Source organism: Gorilla gorilla, chromosome 12, assembly GCF_029281585.2.
Source record: "Gorilla gorilla gorilla isolate KB3781 chromosome 12, NHGRI_mGorGor1-v2.1_pri, whole genome shotgun sequence".
Taxonomy (NCBI): Eukaryota; Metazoa; Chordata; class Mammalia; order Primates; family Hominidae; genus Gorilla; species Gorilla gorilla.
The window spans coordinates 67,181,359-67,200,708 of NC_073236.2; the positions used below are offsets into that span (position 1 = coordinate 67,181,359).

A 19,350-nucleotide genomic window follows, 5' to 3' on the forward strand; every position below is an offset into this window, starting at 1 on the left:
AATATTTTCCTAATCTCTCCTGTCTTGTGAAATTTCTACTGAGAAGTTCACTGTTAGCCTCATGGGTATCCTTTTGTATGTGATTTGACCTTTTTCTCTAGCTACCATCAAGGTTTTTCTTTCAGAGTTGACCTTGGATAGTGTGTTGACTATATGCCTTGATGATGTTCCTGTTGTGTAGTATCTTGCAGGTGTTCTTTGGATTTTTAATATCTGTATGTTTACCTCTCCAGTGAGATTAGGGAGGTTACCTATAATTATTCCCTGAAATATGTTTCCCAGGTTGTTGACTTTTTCTTCCTCACTCTTAGGAATGCCAGTAATTCATAGGTTTGGTTGTTTTACATAATCTCATAGTTCTTGAAGACTTTGTTCATTTTTAAAAATTATTTTTTCTTTATTTTTGTCTGACTGGGTTAGGTTAAAGACTGGTCTTTAAGGTCTGAAATTCTTTCTTCCACTTTGTCCAGCCTGTTGCTAAAACCTTCTGTTGTATTTTGAAATTCCCTAAGTGAGTTTGTCAATTCTGGAAGCTCTAATTAATTTCTTTTAATGTATTTATCTTTCTCTTCATTTCCTTGATTAATTTAGAAGTTTCTTTGTGTTGATTTTCAACCTTTTCTTAGATGTCATTGAGCTTCTTTGCAATCCATTTTGAATTCTTTATTTGTTAAAGAAGAGATCAGCCTGGCCAGTTGGGGGACTTGTAGGTGGGCCTGCTGACCCCTCCCATCTTACCCATCACTCCCCAACCCTAAATTTTAAATTTCCATTTTGGTTAGGAACCATTGCTGGAGAGCCTGTGTGATCCTGTGGTGGTGTCACTACATTCAGATTTTTCATGGTGCCAGAATATTTGTACTGCTTCCTTCTTAGCTGGAGACATTGAGACTTCTAATTTCTGTAATTCTTTGCTTGAACCCGGGAGGTGGAGGTTGCAGTGAGCCAAGATTGTGCCATTTCACTCCAGCCTGGGCAACAAGAGCGAAACTCCATCTCAAAAAAAAAAATATTCTGTAATTCTTTTCTATTTTGGAGACAAGGACTCACTTTATCACCCAGGCTAGAGTGTAGTGGTATGATCTCAGCTTACTGCAACCTCCGCCTCCTGAAATTAAGTGATCCTCCCACCCCAGCCTCCAAAATAGCTGGGATCACAGCCACAGGTGCCCAGCTTTTTTAAATTTTTTTATTTTTTATGGTTAGAGATGGAGTTTCTCCATGTTGCCCAGGCTGGTCTGGAACTCCTGAGCTCAAGCAGTCAGCCCATCTTGGCCTCCCAAAGTGCTGGGATTACAGCCAGGCATAAGCCACTGCTCCTGGCCTGTAATCATTTTTGTGTGGATAGAATTTTTAAATTTTTATTTTTTGCCCATATATATATATTTCCCCTTCTCTTTCACCTTCCCTAAGGCCTATAACTACAGAGAATGTTGGGCAGGGTCTTTTGGCTTTTCTTCTATGGCCTATGAACTTCTGTCCGCAGATTTTATATTGAGTTTGTGATTGAACTTGCAAGCCAGTAGGTGGTGCATATGGGTCAGTGCTGATTGTGCCCAATGTGGTTAGGTATATATCTGACCCTTGTTTATTGGGAGAAGCTCTCTGTTGCCTCAGGCAATGGTCTGATCTGTGGAGTGCACCCTGGTCTCAGCTCCCAGCTTTGCCCTGGGGGTTAGGGGAGTGATGGGTAAGATGGGAGGGGTCAGACCCAGCAGGCCCACCTACAGGTCCGCCAGTGGAAGGCACAAGCACTAGTGCTGAAGGAGAATCCAGTGGGGGGCCACCAAGTGCCCAGAGGTATGCCTAGGTGTGGAGCAGGGAAATCTTGGTCCCAAGTTCTCTGCCTTGGCCAGCAGGGGCAGGGTGCGGGAGGTGGAGGCAACCCAAACTCCTTGTCCAGGAGATGAGTGCTTGAGGAACTTGGAGATCTGCTTGGGCCTGGGGTAACTATGAGAACTTTAAAGATGGTATAGTGACCACCTTCCTCGATTTAAATAAAAAAGGTCCTAAGTATAATAACCTTATTGATGGAAATCCTTTGGGTCATGATGAAGGTGTAAGAAAACTATTTGTCTATTTATTTGTTTTAAAATATCACATGAAACACACATGCATGTGTTCACATAAACACATTCCTATGGACAATAACATACAAATAACTTTTTTGAGATTATCTGAAGATGGTCTTTGTCCTTCATTTTAAATCACTTTTTTGTTTTGTTTTCATTTTGTTTGTTCGAATCTGATACTGGAGTAGGTTGCCAAAGAAAGATGGAGTCCAGAGCCAGTCCTGATAAGTGTGAAAAAACCCTGGTTTGAAACTACAGCCTTTTTACAGTTAATTTTGTTTGGTGAGACTTGAAGTGGCATCTTTGGATTCTTCCTATCTTGATTTTGACATTTATTTTCATGGTTATCCTTTGGGCTTCAGACACTAAACAAGGGATCACAATTCCACTTTACTGTATTGTTGATGGGATGTTATTGTAGCTTTGGTTTCTCTTAGCCTGCGGAGTTGATATGTGACTGGTTTATTCAATTGTATGATCTCATGGAACAGAAGTAAGAGTTAGGAGGAATGAAAAGAGAAGGTGGGAGAGTCAGTACAATGGTACAATTCTAGGGCAGTCTGGTTGCTTAATCCACGGGACTCTCTGGGAGGACTTTTGGAACTGACTATGGAAGGAACAAAGCAAAGAAACATTTCTGTCAGCTCCTTTTCAAGGGTTGTTTTACTTCCAGATTGTGCTGCAGGAGTGCTAAGTACTTCTTGTGGGGTTCCACATTCTGGTATTAGAAAAGTCCTAGGGCAGGCAGCAAGAAGTGTACTGTAAGTATCCAAGTATCCAAGTAACCTGATGTCAGGTTATATTATGTGATGCTTCCAGGCCTGTTCAGAACTGGTTGCTGATAGTAGCTGGAATAAGAGGTGAAACAGAGGATTTAAGTGGAGCACTAATGGTGTCCATTACAGAAACATAACACTTGAAATGTATGTAAATGCAAAATTTGTTATACAGTGATATTAGATGTCATTAATTATTATGTATAGAAATATTGCTGGGTTTCAGATGTTTCCATAGTAGATAGTGAAACAAGATTCCTGGCCGGGTGCGGTGGCTCACGCCTGTAATCCCAGCACTTTGGGAGGCCGAGTTGGGTGGATCATTTGAGGTCAGGAGTTCGAGACCAGCCTGGCCAACATGGTGAAACCACGTCTCTACTAAAAATACAAAAACAGAGCCAGGCATGGTGGCACGTGCCTGTAATCCTAGCTGCTTGGGAGGCTGAGGCATGACAATCGCTTGAACCCAGGAGGCAGAGGTTGCAGTGAGCCAATATCGCGCCACTGCACTCTAGCCTGGATGACAGTGAGACCCTGTCTCCAAAAAAAAAAAAAAAAAAAAAAATTCTTATTTCTTTTTCAGAGGCAAGATAGGTAAAGGTTGCTTTTTTTTTTGTTTTTCGTTGTTGTTGTTGTTTGTTTGTTTTAATTCAAGAGACTTCACATGTATTTTCTCATTTAAGCCTTGTGGCAGCTTTGAGGTAGGTTTGATTAATCTTTTTTTTTATATATAGATAAAGATATTGCAGAGAGAAGTAACCTGCCCAATTAATAAGTTGCAGAGTAAGACCTATCTTTCTCCAAGAAGCTTTGTTTCTCCCCTGTTATTGAAGCCTATATAATTATATTTGGCCTCTAAGGCCTAAATCTTCTTTTCAACTAGTTTCTTATTCTAAAGGTCATTTGTTTGTATGCCTCTAATCCACTAGAGGTCAGTATTGGGTTGAGAAAGTCAGGAGCCTTTAGCTTTTGATTCTTATTATTTTTAACTCTCTGAGTCTTATTGCTAGGTAGCCCTGGAAGCTGCATTCCACAATAAATGTTTATTTAATGGCCTGTGTAAGATGCCTCATAGACACACTTTGACAGTTTTAGAAGTGTTAATAGTGAATTAGTTTGACAGTCCAGGTTAGGTCATGCTTGTGGGCTCTCCTCTAACTTCTAATGGGTAGAAAAGCACTCAAGTCAAGTCTTTTATAAGTTTTTATTGGGCCAAATCTCATTTTCACATGAATTCCCTTTTGTTACCTGTTGCCTTTATATAATAAATATCTAAATTTACTATGTGTATGCCACTTTCTGGACTTGGGGCAGTCTAAGAATGGTAAAGTGTTTTTCTTATCCTGAAAGAGTTGTATACACTGAGGTGCTTTACTGTCATTTTCACCTGGATACCCAACAGGTTTAGGGAACTCATCTTTTTTTATCCTGCATTCAACTTACTATTTTCATGGTTCCTATTGCTTGGAATGGCCCCACTGTTTAGTCATCACAGCCAGAATACTTGTAGTTATTCTTATTTCCTTCTTCTCTTCCATGTACCACGTTTAAGTCAGTTAATTCTGTTACTTTTGCTTCTTATAATCTGTTGCTACCTTTATTCAAGTTCTCATAATGTTATTTGGACTGTTTTAGTGATCTATATTAGATTTCCTATTTCCAGTCTTTGCCTTCTCTCAGTTGACCACTCCTTGACTCCTAGAGGGTTTGTCTGAATTGTAAAGCTGATCCATTATTCCCCTGCTTACATTCTTTCATTGTTTCTCTAACATTGAAACTGCTTTATATAGCATCTTTATCTCCTGTTATTCCTTTATAACCTATACTCTAATTGTACAAAGTTACTTGCCGTTTCCTGAGTGGATAATATTTTTTTCATACATAGTCCTTCTCATGCTGCTTTATTCTTCTGGAATGGTTACTTTTTTCATTTATCTCTGAAAAATCATATTTATTTTTTATCATATTTATCCTTTATTTGTTGATTTGCTTCCTGTAATAGTATGATGTGAGATTCAGGGGTCAGGGTCTCCATCTTATTTCTTTGTATCACCAGTGTGCAACACAACGCTTGGTACCATGTAGACTTTTAACACGTGTTTGACTGAAGGTAGGAGTACAGAGAGGAAGCATCATGAGTTAGAGCAGTGAGAAACTGCTTTCTAAAGGAAGAAGAATTTTACTTGGGTTTTGTAGGAAGTGTTAGATTGAGGCAAGGAAAGGTAATCAGGTAAAGAAATGGCATAACTAAGGATATAGAAGTGGAAATTTAGCCAGCGTATTAGGAGGTAGAGCCTCATCCAATTGGAAGATTCATCTTGGAGGGTATTGGGTAAGTGCATTGGAAAATTAGGTTTAGCTTCTATTATGGTGGAATCTAAGTGTTAGATTATGAAGTTTAGAATTGTTTAAATCCCTCTCCCCACCTCCCCAATTTCCCTTATATCTAATTGACATAATGAACAAATGTGGTTTAAGAAGAGCCTGGCTGTATTAGGCAGGGGGATTGTAATTGGAAGGTGATGAGTTCCATTTTAGGTATGATGGAAATGAGGCGATGGTGGAACACACATTAGTAATAGGAAACAGGACCTGTGCTACTGGGTTTTGGGAGAGTAGAAAGAGTGATTTGAGAGATAAGTGTTTGAGGAATAAACCTTGCTCAATTTCTCTATATTAGGAAATCAGAGAAGAATATATATGAAGTACTCTTGAGAAAGAGGTGGTTAAGTGTGTAAAAATTACTTACAAATAGAATGAACAACTAAGAAAATGAAAACACCTAGATGCTTTCTAAGATCTAGCTGCTGTTTGTATTCCTTGTACCCCTCTCCCTCTACTCCATCCCAGTCAGCAGAAGTCAGTCAGCTGCTTCTTTGCCACATTATTATAATGATTGTCTCTGAAGGGATAGAATCAGTGATCTTGATGAAACAGCATAGCATGTTAGAAAAGACCTCTGAAGGGCTTTTTCTTTTTTTGATTTTCATGGACTTCAATGTCACATTTTCATTTTAATATATATTATATGTATTTATATATTTATATCAGTATTTAGTCTTCACCACCTCCTGCCAATACCATAACATACATTTTGAATAGATGATAACTTTCATTTGTTCATTGCTTTTGAAACACTGGCAATATTTTATTGATTGTGAAGGAAAGATAATTAACTTGGGATTCAATAAAATACGACTTATGAAAGCGTTTGGTTTTGCTGTACTGCAAGAGGATAGAGTTAAGGGAGCAAATGATCACTCTCTAGTTGAAAGCTTGCTTTTTAAAAATATGAAAGTTTTAAAGGAAGTTCTACCTTTCTTTGTGCCCCGGAGTCCATGATCCCTTTTTGTATATTTTGTATTGGAAGTAAGTGGGGAAGAACATCTTACTTTTGAGAAAAATAGAATATTCTATTTAACTTGGTTTCTGAAAGGCTTGGAGGATATTGTGTCTTATGTACAAACCTAAATTAAATGCTTTGGGGTACTTCTCTATCTCAGTTTGTTACTGAAGCCATGTATTTATGTAAATCTAACCAAAATATCAATGGCTGATATGCAAAGAAACAAGTATGTCCATTGATTCAAATCTCTGGAATGTAGATTCTTTTCATTTTCTTGGCAGAAACTAGTTCACATAGTTGAAGTTTTTCTCTGCCTTGTTATAATTGTCTCATTTCACCATTCCTGGACTAACTTTTTATACTTTATATTTATCTTCATTTCATTAACCTTATGCAGAAGATTTGGAGACTGATTTTTTCCCTGAACTAATTTCTATTTGCCACTGAGGAGAAATATCTTATATTGATTAAGAAATGTATACTTTCAGAGGTCACATTCTCAAGCTTTGTTATCTTGGGGTAATACCAAATAGTACATTAAAAGAAAGAAAAAAGGAAAGTTCTCTTGGGAAATGTTTTTGGAACATGCTGGGTTAAACCAAATTAAACAAGTTTCTTTAAAATAGGACTTCTCCCAGCTTTTATTCTGTTAGTGTGCCTTGCATATCTATAAGAAGGCTTCATGGGACACAGTATTTCCTGTTGATTTGACCACAACTCATTTTTGGGAAACATTTTGGTCATGCTTTGAGGGACTGTTGATGTAGTGGAAATGTCACTGATTTGAAATTTAGGAGACCATACTTTGAGCTTCTGATTTACCACTCACTTGCCTTGTGACTTCAAGCAAATCCTTTGTTTTCTAGCCTCAGTTTCCTGAGTGGCAATTAAAGTACCTTCTAGCTCTAATAATGTGTGGTTTAATGCTTCTGTTGTTGACTCTGGATAGTCCCACTTTCTACTTCTCTGTATCTATTGAAACCATGCCACCATGTCAGTCTATTTTTTTTTTTTAAGCTGAAGGGATTATACTACCTTTTCTAGGGTTCAGAAGAAAAAACCCTTTAAAACCCTTTATTCCTGGCTAACACGGTGAAACCCTGTCTCTACTAAAAATACTAAAAATTAGCCGGGCGTGGTGGCGGGCGCCTGTAGTCCCAGCTACTCGGGAGGCTGAGGCAGGAGAATGGCGTGAACCCAGGAGGCGGAGCTTGCAGTGAGCCGAGATCGCGCCACTGCACTCCAGCCTGGGCGACAGAGCGAGACTCCGTCTCAAAAAAAAAACAAACAAACAAAAAAAAAAACAAAACCCTTTATAACCCTGCTTTCCACAGATCACAGTCATGGAATCCTATTGGATTACTTAGTTCAAATCACTTTCTGAAGATAATTCATTCTCCTGATTATATTTCATTGGTCTCTTATATCCACGTAACTGTTTTTAACAGTCTCTTAAGCCTAAATGTATTAAAATTAATTCTAAGCCCCCACCCTTTTTTCCTCCAAGCATTATGGTCTCAATGTGGTATTTTCTTGTAAGAGATAAATGCTAGGCGTTTGCACTAATCTCCTGGCCTACGAAGGCAAAACTGGATAGATTTCTTTTTGTGATGATTTAATGGATATATTTGAAAAGCTTTATGATGATATTGACTGATTATCTGTTTTCTGTGTTAACTTGGAAAATGAGTTAAAATACGATGGCTCCAGGGTTAAAAAGGTATACATTAATGTGTTTGGTTTTATATCTGATACTAAAACTTTATGTACTAAGGCCTTTTGTTGTAGTATTTTCGTTAAGATACCAATTTGTTCAAAATTAGAAGTTTGTTGAAAGCTTAATTAAGTTTTGTTTCTTTTCTTTTTTCTTTCTTTCTCTCTCCCTAACCCCACCTTTTTGGTGTGTTTGTGTGTGTTCTTCTCTATCCTAGGCCCAGCAGCAAAGAAACCTGGATAACATCGTCTTGCAACAACCCAGAATAGGTAGCAAGAGGAAATCTAAGAAAGATGCATATATAATCTTTGATACAGAGATAGAAAGTACTAGTCCCAAGTCTGAACAGGATTCAGGAATTCTGGATGTTGAAGACGAGGAAGATGATGAAGAGGTAAGTAACATTTGATGTGGGGAAGTGAGACTATTTTTAAGCTTAAATAGTATGGTTGAGATGTGATGAAGAGTTTGTCCATATAATGTAGTTTGTGTGATCTTCTGGATATCAAATACCATTTTGAATACAAATAAGGCTCAATTTAAGGAAATTGAAGATATACCAAGATAATTTAGATCCTGATTCTTTTTTGAGAATTTAAATTTTAAATTCACTCCTCTATTTTGAAAAGTTTCAGGGTTTTTAAATTCTGTACTGACTGGGAACTACATTAAAGGAAGAGTAGAGTTTACCTACCTAGAGACAGGAGGTCTAGGTGACCTCGGCTGAAACTGCAGCGGTTAGTCCAGACAAACAAAAAAATGTTACTTCGAAAGCTGAAGAGTGAACAAATAGATTCTTTACCTTGAGAAATGGCTCAGATGGAAGATACACAAAGATTCCAGAAAGTTGAGTGTGCATTTCTGGAGGAAATAAATATATGAGTGATTACAGGGTAACTGGGAATTTTGTGACATATTCATAACCTCATAGATTAGTTCTGTGTCACTGTCAGGGAAGAATAAGATTAAGTGCCTTAACTAGTACATATTTTTCTATCTTTCTTTGTTGTTAGAAGTATGTTTAATGTGTTTTTAAAAATAAAACTATTATGACCTTTGAGACTTCCTGTTAAAATGTTTTTTCTAAATATTTATCATTTGCATTAACTGGATGTCTCTTTGTGAGTGTGGTGTTTAGGAGCATGAGCTTTAGAGTCTGACTGTATTCAAATTCTGGCTCTGCCATTTAAGTTTTAAAAAATTATTAATAATCATATCATTCACTTTTAAAATGGCCACTGACGTGTAAGGAATCATTTACTCTTGTACTCAGTAGCCTTTTTTTTGTAAGTGCTTGTTTCCTTTCTCCAGATAAAACTGGATTCACTATTTCTTCCCCATACTTGTCTCCCGTTATACCCTTACTACTCTCGTGCTTTTCTCTCTTCCCCAAAACTTCCTAATTTTGTAGTCTTGGATAAATTGTTTAATCGTTAAACTGAGTGTCTTCACCTATTAAGTAGAGGCAGTAGTCTCTACCCCATAGGATTTCACAAATCCCTGCTCCTTAAATGGTGGTGAGAAAACATTGGTTTCTGTTCTATCTTCATTACTCTTCCTTGCTGACTTCTGTTATGTATCTCTATTGTCATTATGCCTGCCTCTATTATTATTCCTGTTTGACTTCAAAAGTTGAATTGGCAATGTTTAAACTATTTGAGCTGAAAAACAAATAAGATGTTATTTTTATGTCTACAACCTTAGCATTTAAGTTTGATAGAACAGGAGGTATCATAAGAATGTAAACTACTCCTTTTTTTTTTTTTTTTTTTGAGACGGAGTCTCGCTCTGTCGCCCAGGCTGGAGTGCAGTGGTGCGATCTCGGCTCACTGCAAGCTCCGCCTCCTGGGTTCACGCCATTCTCCTGCCTCAGCCTACCCAGAAACTGGGACTACAGGCGCCTGCCACCATGCCCGGTGAATTTTTTGTATTTTTTAGTAGAAATGGGGTTTCACCATGTTAGCCAGGATGGTCTGGATCACCCGACGTCGTGATCCACCCGACTCGGACTCCTAAATTGCTGGGATTATAGGCGTGAGCCACCGCACCCAGCCGTAAACTACTACATTCTTTTATATACGTTTCATTATTGAGGGGACACACTTCTGCTATTTAGGTGAATAATTTTATTTATCATTTTTAAAGTTTATATTGTACTAGGATATGTTTATTATGTAAATGAAGTACGTTAATAGTTAATAATGCTTGAAAGTTTCATCCTATCCCTATTGCACATGGATTGCAAGAACTCTTAATAGCTGTTAATAGAGCTAAGAAAAGTCTTTTGAGTGTTATCTATTGGGCCACTTTAAAGTAAAATGAACCAACTATTGGCCTAATGACTCATGGAGATAGAAAGAGATAGACGGGACTTCATTCCCCTGAATGTTTTCTAGCATTCTCCCTTCTTGCCTGGAATGACTGGCTTATTAAGATGTGGATCCACCCTGGAGGACAAACTTTCAGGTATTAGATTCCATCACAGATGATCAGTCACAGTAGTAGCACAATAAAGCATCAGTCTCAAGAAGGACCAACTAACTCCTTTAATCTACATTTTGAGTACCCATGAACAAGATGGAATTCTGTCAGATACTGTGGCTTATGGGTTAGACATAGTCTGTGCCCTTGGATAATACAGTACCTGAAGAGATGGTTAGATGATAAGATGAAAAATAAAATATATACACAGTTCTTATATATCATTGAAACCATGATATATGAAAGGAAACCATTCTTTATCATTGACCTATTGAAGATCCTGGGTAAGTTCCTTTTAATTTTTGTGCCATGCTCCTTCTTTGCCTTGTCCTGTGAGGTCCAGAGAAGATGAGGAAAGTGAGACTAGTAAAATGTGTTGGAGGTTTCTCATAAAAGTAGTACTGTAAGAGTGTACTTGGAAGTTAATATTTTTAAATGGTTCCATATCTCAAATCAAGCAATTCATATTAAAGATTTGCTGATTGAGCTCTTAAAACAAAAATTTGGCACTTCACTGTCATCTAATGGCATTCTATCTTAAAAAAAATTCTACCTTATATTTATTTACTTCTCAGTTTGAATCTTCTTCAAGTGCACATTCTTAATCTCAAACCTCATGTAGAGAATTATTTATTTAGATGTTTCCAAACTGGTTTCTTGGCATAGTTCTTGCATGGTGTGAATAAATTCTTCAGATAAGGTCTTTCGTGACCCACTGTGACGTTCTGACCTTCATTCTTGTCATTCTTCAACAGACCTCATTGAGAACTGCATAGTTTTTGGAATATTGTGACTTTTAATCTGTAAGCATGGTAACTGTGGCATAGAATCCCTGTATGGCAGTCATTCTTAATCTGTTTGGGGTTATGTATTACTTTGAAAGATTGATAAAAATATATGGAGTCATTTCCCAGTAAAATGTACATATATTCTGTCACAAAATGTTTTGCATGAAATTTCAGGGGGTTTACGGAATTCATTTTACCCCTAGGACCCAACTTAAGAACTGTGTTGTCCAGCAATGTTTCTTGACATTTAATGTGCATGGGAATCACCTGGGAAGCATATTATAATGCAGATTGTGATTACACAGGTTGAGGATGAGTCTGAGTCTGCATTTTTTAACAAGGTCCCTGGTGAGGATGGAGCTCCTGGTCCCTGGAGCACACTTGGAGTTACAAGACTATATGGAAACATGACAAAGCTTTTTTAGTATATAAATAAAACAAACAAATGAATGTTTGGGTCTTCTATTGTTTTTTTAAAATATGATTTAAACTTTTTTCTGGCAATAAATACAGTACTTGAAGAGAAAGTTAAGTTTGCTTTCTAAAATCTGTTGCTTATGTATTACCAGCATTTTAAATAAAATTTTATAATTCTAGTTTAACAAGTTTAGGTACTTTCTTTACTCTCTGAAGAACTTTTCACCCTTTCCTGTGCTTTCAATGCAAATATACTTAATACTTTTTTTTCATTGAATAACATTTTAAGGCTATTACTGTGTCTTTAGCTTAATGATGCGTGAGAGGAGATCATGGAATAAGGTGGGTAGGAAAAGCCAAACACCTAGAACATGGCTCTACACATGGTAAATAGACAGTTAATACATTGTTAACCTGAAATAAAGTTTGTACTAGAAATGGGAAAAGCTTAACAGCCTGGGGAACTGAGGATGAAGTCTCAAAAGTAAATTGTCATTTTGAATGAAAAAACAACTTACATGTTGAACCATCTGAAGGAATCAGTCTTTCTTTTTTTCTCTTCCCCACCCTCAGCTTATTGAAGTTTAAGAGTCAGTCTCTTAATGATTGCTGAAGGGTGTTATAAAGAAACGTATTTCTAGTAAAGGTCTCCATTTTTATTTTATTATTGGCTAAGCTAATAAAAGAGTCACAAGAATAGGTTTTTTTTTGTTTTAAAAAAACTAATCATATATTAAGGTTGGACTATATGAAGCTGCTGATATTTAACCATTTCTGATCAACAGCTTAATTCAATTGATTAAAAAAAAAAGAGGGAGTGATGAGGCTTCACTATGTTGCCCAGGCTGGTCTCAAACTCCTGAGCTTTCAAGTGATCCTCCTGCCTTGGCTTCCCAAAATGCTGGGATTACAGGCATGAGCCACCATGCCCGGCCAATTCAATTGATTTTTAATGGAAATATGATTTAGGAAATTGGGATTGAAATCACCCTGTGGGCATATGCAGGTGTTAATGTTCTTCTCTAAATATCTAGATAGAACTTAAAAAAAATTAGAAGTAGTTAACATTTTAGATTGAGAATGTATTTATGGATCTAGACTCATCAGGAATATCAATTTTGAGATATTTGAAGATAAAATGCAAGGAAGCCCTCAAGATAACATATTAGTTTTGAGAAGGAGGGTGATAATATCTACTGAGAATAGGCTTGTTGTGAGGATTGAATGAAATAATGTATATAATGCCTTTGTCACAGTCCTTGTACATACAGTGCTATCAGTATATAATAGTTACTATTGTGGCATTATGACCATGTGCTTTTTTGAATAAAGGTGAAATATAAGTTGATCTAATTTTTGGCAATGTATATTTGCATGGACTGATGAACGTCGTCTACTATAAACAAAAAAAATCTGCTGAAATAAAGCAGTATTTAAGAAATAGTTTGACAAAGCAGGGCCTATTTTTTCTACTTTGTTTCTAGGTTACTTCAGAGCTTCTGCATTCTTAGAATACTTCATTGATACCACATTTATGACATGTCACATATTCTAGTGTGTACCTCTCTTAATTTATTTACCAACAGTTAAGGAACAGTGGTAACCATGTCATCCACACCACTTGTCATAGAGTATGGGTCACATAAATATTTGTTGACCAAATGATTCATGTCAGATTTATCTCTCTAGATTTTGGTGTCTCTTTTGAAGTATAGAATCAACAGGAGGGAATTGTTAATTTAAATACAAATGCCATGTAATAGAAAGCCTTCTGGGATGTCTTGATTATTGTTGTGCTGTAGTAATTTTGAAGTAACGGGATGTATTAATTTGCTGGGGCTACCATAACAAAATGCTGGAGAATGGGTGATTTAAACAAAAATCTGTTTTCTCACATTTCTGGAGGCTGGCTGTCCAAGATCAAGGTTCCACCAGGGTTAGTTTCTCCTAAGGCCTCTCTCCTTGGCTTGCAGATAGTTGCCTTCTAGCCGTATCCTCATACAGTTTTTTTCTTTGCTTACATCCTCTTTTTATAATGTGTCTTCCTCTTTTTATAAGGATACCAGTCCTATTGAATTAGAACCCCATTCTTATGATCTCATTTAATTTTAATTACCTCTTTAAAGGCCCAGTCTCCAAATACAGTCACATTGGGACTAAGGACTTCAACATAGGAATTTGCGGGGGAGCACAATTATAGTCATAACACAATTTAGTCATAACACAGGGTGTTTGGAAAGTATACAAAAAAGATTTATTTTAGAATGTACAAGCTTTTTTCTTTGTGGTATTGGGACAAATTATGTAATTTCTCTCAGCATCCCTTTTCTTACCTATGAAATAGTGACAATAATTATGTCAAATTGCTTGTAAAAAATAGTGGTTGTGATATTTGACCCAAATTTCAAAATATTGATTGTAAAACTTTCTGTTGACAGGAAGGTAACAGAAAATGAGGATGATTCCTCGATAAGTTAAAGGCTACTTTAGAAGTTTAGAGTTTAAACAAACTTAAATAAAGGCTGCCTTTAGAAGTTTAGAGTTTAAACCAGAGGTTGCAGATTGGCAACCGATGGGCCAGAAACAGCTTGCATACTGGTTGTTGGCCTACACAATGCTTAAAAATTTTTAAATTGGTCGCCAACTTCTGCAGGTCAATTAGATTCACATAAAAATCTAGATTTCTAATTTAGTTTTTTTCTAAGCATGGTAATAATAGACTGGCCTTGAGTAGCAGTGTTGCCATCAGGGATATGGTTTAAATGTGATGACAAAAATATAATACTGCTTATATTGGGTGTCTATCCAAAAAAATGGCAAAATAAAAAACAGACTGACAGGGCCACACTGATGTGAAAAAAAATAATGTTGTGCTTTGTAAAAATAAATAACAGTCCTTGATATTTCATATACAAAGTATGTCTATTAAGAGAATATGATTTAAAATTGCCAGCATCCATCACTTAATCCCAATACCCATTGACACCTGTAGGCTTTGAATTTTAACTTCTTAATGAAAGCTGGCCTATTAAGGACATATGCAGTCAAAAGTAGGTGCCCCTATATATAATGAAATACCAAAAGGACAATTTAGAAGGTTGAATGGAAACATTATGGCATGCTTTAGACGTTCTGTTTTGGTTTTCTTATTCCCAGTCTTTGATCTTTTAGGTCTATCCATTGGTAAAGATATATTATGACTCACATCAACTCAAGGTTTTTTTCATTTTTTTTTTTTTTTGTGGTGATAGTGTAAGTGCCCTGTTATTTTGAAATCATTTGCCTCAATTATAAACTTCTACCTCTCTTTTCAGGTCTTGTAGAATTTCTCTTTTATATTCTCATTGATTATTCAAAAAACTTCACCTTGCACTAAGTTGCTAGTAACTGCAACTGTGGAATATAATCCTTTACCCCCTTCTTCTTGCCAAGAATGCCTTATTCTACTTTTATCTGAAGGACTCCTCAATTTTACCTCTTCTGTAATAGCGTCTTTTAAAATTTTTCTTTTACTTTTGAAGAAGTTTACATCTTCAGAAAAGTTACACATATGGTATCCATATACGCTTCACTTAAATAGTCCACTTATTAAAACTTGACACTTCCTCTCTCTCTCTGAAAAATTTGATTTTGAAAGAATAGGTGTGTGTGTGCGTGTGTGTGTGTGTATGTGTATGTTTCTTTTCTCTCCCAAAACTGAGCCATTTGGAAGAAAGTGGCATGCATCATTCATAATATTTGGAACTCCAAATACTGTAATCTGTGTTTCCTGACAATGACATTCTTCTACATAAGTATAATACAGTGATTACATCAGGAAATTTCACATTGATGGTGACACTGCCACTTAATATACAACCTTTATACAACTATCTCTAGTTGTTCCAATAATGTTCTTTCTAGCAGATTTTTTTCCTTCGTTTTTTTCCTTGCAGCCACATCCAGACAAATTTTACACATTAATTTTTATGTCTGTTTAGTCTCCCTTAATATCCATCTGTTTAGGTACATCTCATTATATCCTCATGACTAGAGTCAGGTTAATCATTTTTGGCAGGAATATTACAAAGGTAATATTAAGTTCTTTTCATTGCGTCACATCTGGAAGCATACATTGGTTCAGATGGTGTTCACTAGATTTCTTCACCATAAAGGTACCCGTCCCACTTTGTAATTAGTAATACATTAGACCATGTGACTATCCTGTTCCCTAACAGCTTGTCACCCACTGGTTTTAGAACTCATTGATGCCACTTTCTGGAATCATATGTTACTATGGTTGTTATAAGATGTTGTGATTTTCTATTTTTATCATTTCTTTCACATTTATGAGTCAGCATTCTTCTATAAAAAACTTTCCTTTTCTCCCCTTATTTTTTGTAGTGTTAGTATGGGCACATGGATAATCATTTTATATACAATGAGTTATATTCCATCTTGTCTTTCATTTTCATTTTCCACTTGTTCCAAATTATCTATCCAGTTTTTGAGCTCTGCTCTTTTCTTTAATTTCTCTTCTTTTCCACAAGAAACTCCAGGTTCTGCCCTAGTCCTGGCATCAGCCGTTTCTTCAGAGAGTTCTAATTTCTTTTACTGGAGAATGATATTTAGAAACTAACATGGGCATTAGGTATACCCCTTTTGTGGACAGAGCTAAGAAATACACCTGCTACATTAATGTGTAGACTTAAAAAAAATAAATCACGAGTTAAAGCTAATACTTCTAATTCCAATCTAATGTAGTAAGTCTTTTCTGTCATTCTGTATTTGTATTTGCAAATATTCCGGTTTCCAGAGTATCAGCATATTTAATCTTTTGGATAATTATATAATACCCAGAAAATAGTTGCAGAATTATTATGCAAATGTCACTAAAAGCAATAAAGTTATTAAGTTCAAGATTTCTTCACAGTTCTTTTGATCCTACAGTGTATCCCACTAAATCTGTATAGTTCAGAGTACTATGTTCAAATGCTTTTGGCTAATTTTTTTTTCTTCTGTTTGATTGTTACCAAATTGATATATAATTAGGTTCGTTTGTTTCTTTTTGTATTATTTTTTAGGGTTCAACTATCCTTATTTAACTTTTTGACTATTTAAAATATGAACATGGTTCAAAGGCAAAACTATATAAGAAGATATATTCAGTGAAATCCCATTCTCATCCTTATCCTTTCCACACTGCTCCTACCCACCTTTTGTAAGTGATGAGTGTTGTTAGTTTTTGTGTGTATACCCTTCATTTTACCTCAAGCAATGTAATTATTAATAGCATAATACATATATATTTTTGTACTTTGTTTTTTATTTGAAATATATTTTGAAAATTATTCCATATCAGTTCATAGAAATCTTTCTCATTCTATTTTTACTGCTAAATAGTACTCCATTGTTTGGATGTACCATGGTTTGTTCAGCTAATCTATACATGGACACTAAATGATTTCCAATGTTTTCTTATTAAAAAGTAGTGTTTTAACTGTACAGCTATTAGAATACCCAAAATAAAAAAAGAACTGACATTACCATGTACTGTCAAGGATATAGAGCAAATGGAACTCATATATTTCTGTGAAAATGTGAAATGATAGAGTTGCTTTGGAAAACAGTTTAGCAGTTTATTATAATGTTGAACATACAGCCAGGAGTGGTCATATATATGACCTAGCAATCCCACTCCTGGGTATTGAACCAGCATATTCGCTCAGAAGCTTGAAGCTTAATATTTATAGCAGCTTTGTGCATATAGTACCAAAACTAGAAACACCCCAAATGTCCTTCAATGCATGAAGGGATAAATGAACTGTGGTATATCCATAATTGAAGTACCACTCTGAAATAAAAAGGAATAAACGGCAGATGCATGAAACAATACAGATGAATCTCAAATGCATTACGTTCAATGGAAGAAGCCAGGTTCAAAAGGCTACATGCTATATGAGTCTATCAATATGACAATCCTAAAAAGTCAAAACTCTAGAGATAGAAAATGATCAGTGTTTGCCAAGGGCTAGGCATCAGGAAACAATTTTACTACAAAGGGGCATAGGGAATTTTGGGAAATGCTGGAACTGTTTCTTCTTATCTTGATTATGATGATGATTACAGGTCTATATGCATTTGTCGGAACTTACAGAATTGTTTACTAGAAAGAGTGAATTTTACCATATGCAAAACACTTTAAAACTTAAAAAAAAAAAAAAAAACCTGAGAACTATTTTTTCCGTGTGGTTGGAGCTATATCCTCAGGGTAGTTTCCCAGAAGCGGGATGGTTGAGTCAAGGGGTAAATGCACGTATAATTTTGTTAGATAATGTCAAATTCTCCTCCATAGGGGTTGTACTATTTTCTATACCCCACCACCCACCCCAGCAATGCATGAGTTGCCTATTTTCTTACAGCTTCTTTAAGAGATTATTTATTTTAAGCTTTTGAATTTCTGCCATTCTCATAGATAAGAAACATATCTCTTTGTAGTTTTAATTTTCATTCCTATTATGTGGGTAAAGTTGAGTATCTTAATAAGGTTCAGGGCGAGTTGTATATCTTTTTTATAAACTGCTTATGTCTTTTGCCTATTTTTGAATGATTTTGGTTTTTTTCTTCATTATTGGTTCTCTATATATTAGGGATATTTGTTCTTTACCTATAATAATGTAGCGTTTTTAACCTACTTTTCCTCATCTTAATTTTTTATCCTCCCAGACCTTTTACGTTTAATACCAAGTAGTGCAAAATTGCCTCTTTTGTCTAAAGGTTTAGAGTTTCATAGCATATAGTGGACCCTTGTTAAATAAAGACCAATTGAATTTTTTTTCACCAGTGTTCAGCTTTTTTTTTTTTTTTTTTTAGACAGGGTCTCACTCTGTCACTCAGGCTAGAGTACAGTGGCATGATCTCAGCTCACTGCAGCCTCGTCCTCCCAGGCTCAAGCTATCCTCCCACCTCAGCCTCCTGAGTAGCTGGGAGTACAGGCACGTGCCATCACACCTGGCTAAGTTTTGCAGTTTTTTGTAGAGATGGGTTTCATCATGTTGCACAGGCTGGTCTTGAACTCCTGGGCTCAAGCGATCCACCTGCTTCGGCCTCCCAAAGTGCTGGGATTACAGGTGTAAGCCGCCATGCCTGGCCCTCAGTGTTAAGCTTTAAGCAGAGAATTCTTGAGGGACTATCCTTTGACTTTGGGCACAGGTTTTTTGCAGTGCCTCAGTAAGGAGAAATGGTGGTTTTTCCTGATTTTGTTCTGCTTAGTGCAAACACTTGAGTAATTAATAAGTGGTAATCTGCTTAGGGATTTTTCAGAAAGAATCCTAATAATTTGTGAGAAGCTCCTTGGCATAATTTTGTGCTTTTTTAGGATAGGGTTCTGGCCACAGTATTCTTATATGCTCAAAGGTTTAGAAAATTCTTTATGCTTTTGCTAATTCTAGTCACTTAAAATTATAGGCCTTCCAGTTTGTTGGTGTTTCTGTGGTGTTTAGTCTAGCTGCATAAAAGCTCATATCCAAATGAATTCTACCCTTCTTTTCTCCGAATTTTGGGAAGCAACATAGTTCTGAAATGCACACTGGTGAAAAATGTTTGCCAGACATTTCCTGGCTTATAGACATAATATGGGCTGTCAAAATTGATCCTCTGAATGCAAAGTCAGTGCTCCTTCAGCTAATCATTTGTTGTCTTCTCTTTGCAGAAAAATGCCTGGTACATTTTAATGACTTGAGATCTAAGTAATGCTCAGAAATGGGCACCAAGTCCC

At 36.2% G+C, this 19,350-nt stretch overlaps 1 protein-coding gene across 3 annotated transcripts in view; it reads left to right on the forward strand.

Annotated features, from left to right (window-relative positions):
* EXOC6B (exocyst complex component 6B) overlaps positions 1-19,350 on the forward strand; it is a 647,056-nt gene that overhangs the window by 240,598 nt on the left and 387,108 nt on the right. For all 3 annotated transcript variants that reach the window (XM_019021027.4, XM_055378081.2, XM_055378080.2), the window contains one exon: positions 8,126-8,302. In XM_019021027.4, the coding sequence (XP_018876572.1) occupies positions 8,126-8,302 (177 nt within the window). The remainder of the gene's footprint in view (positions 1-8,125; positions 8,303-19,350) is intronic.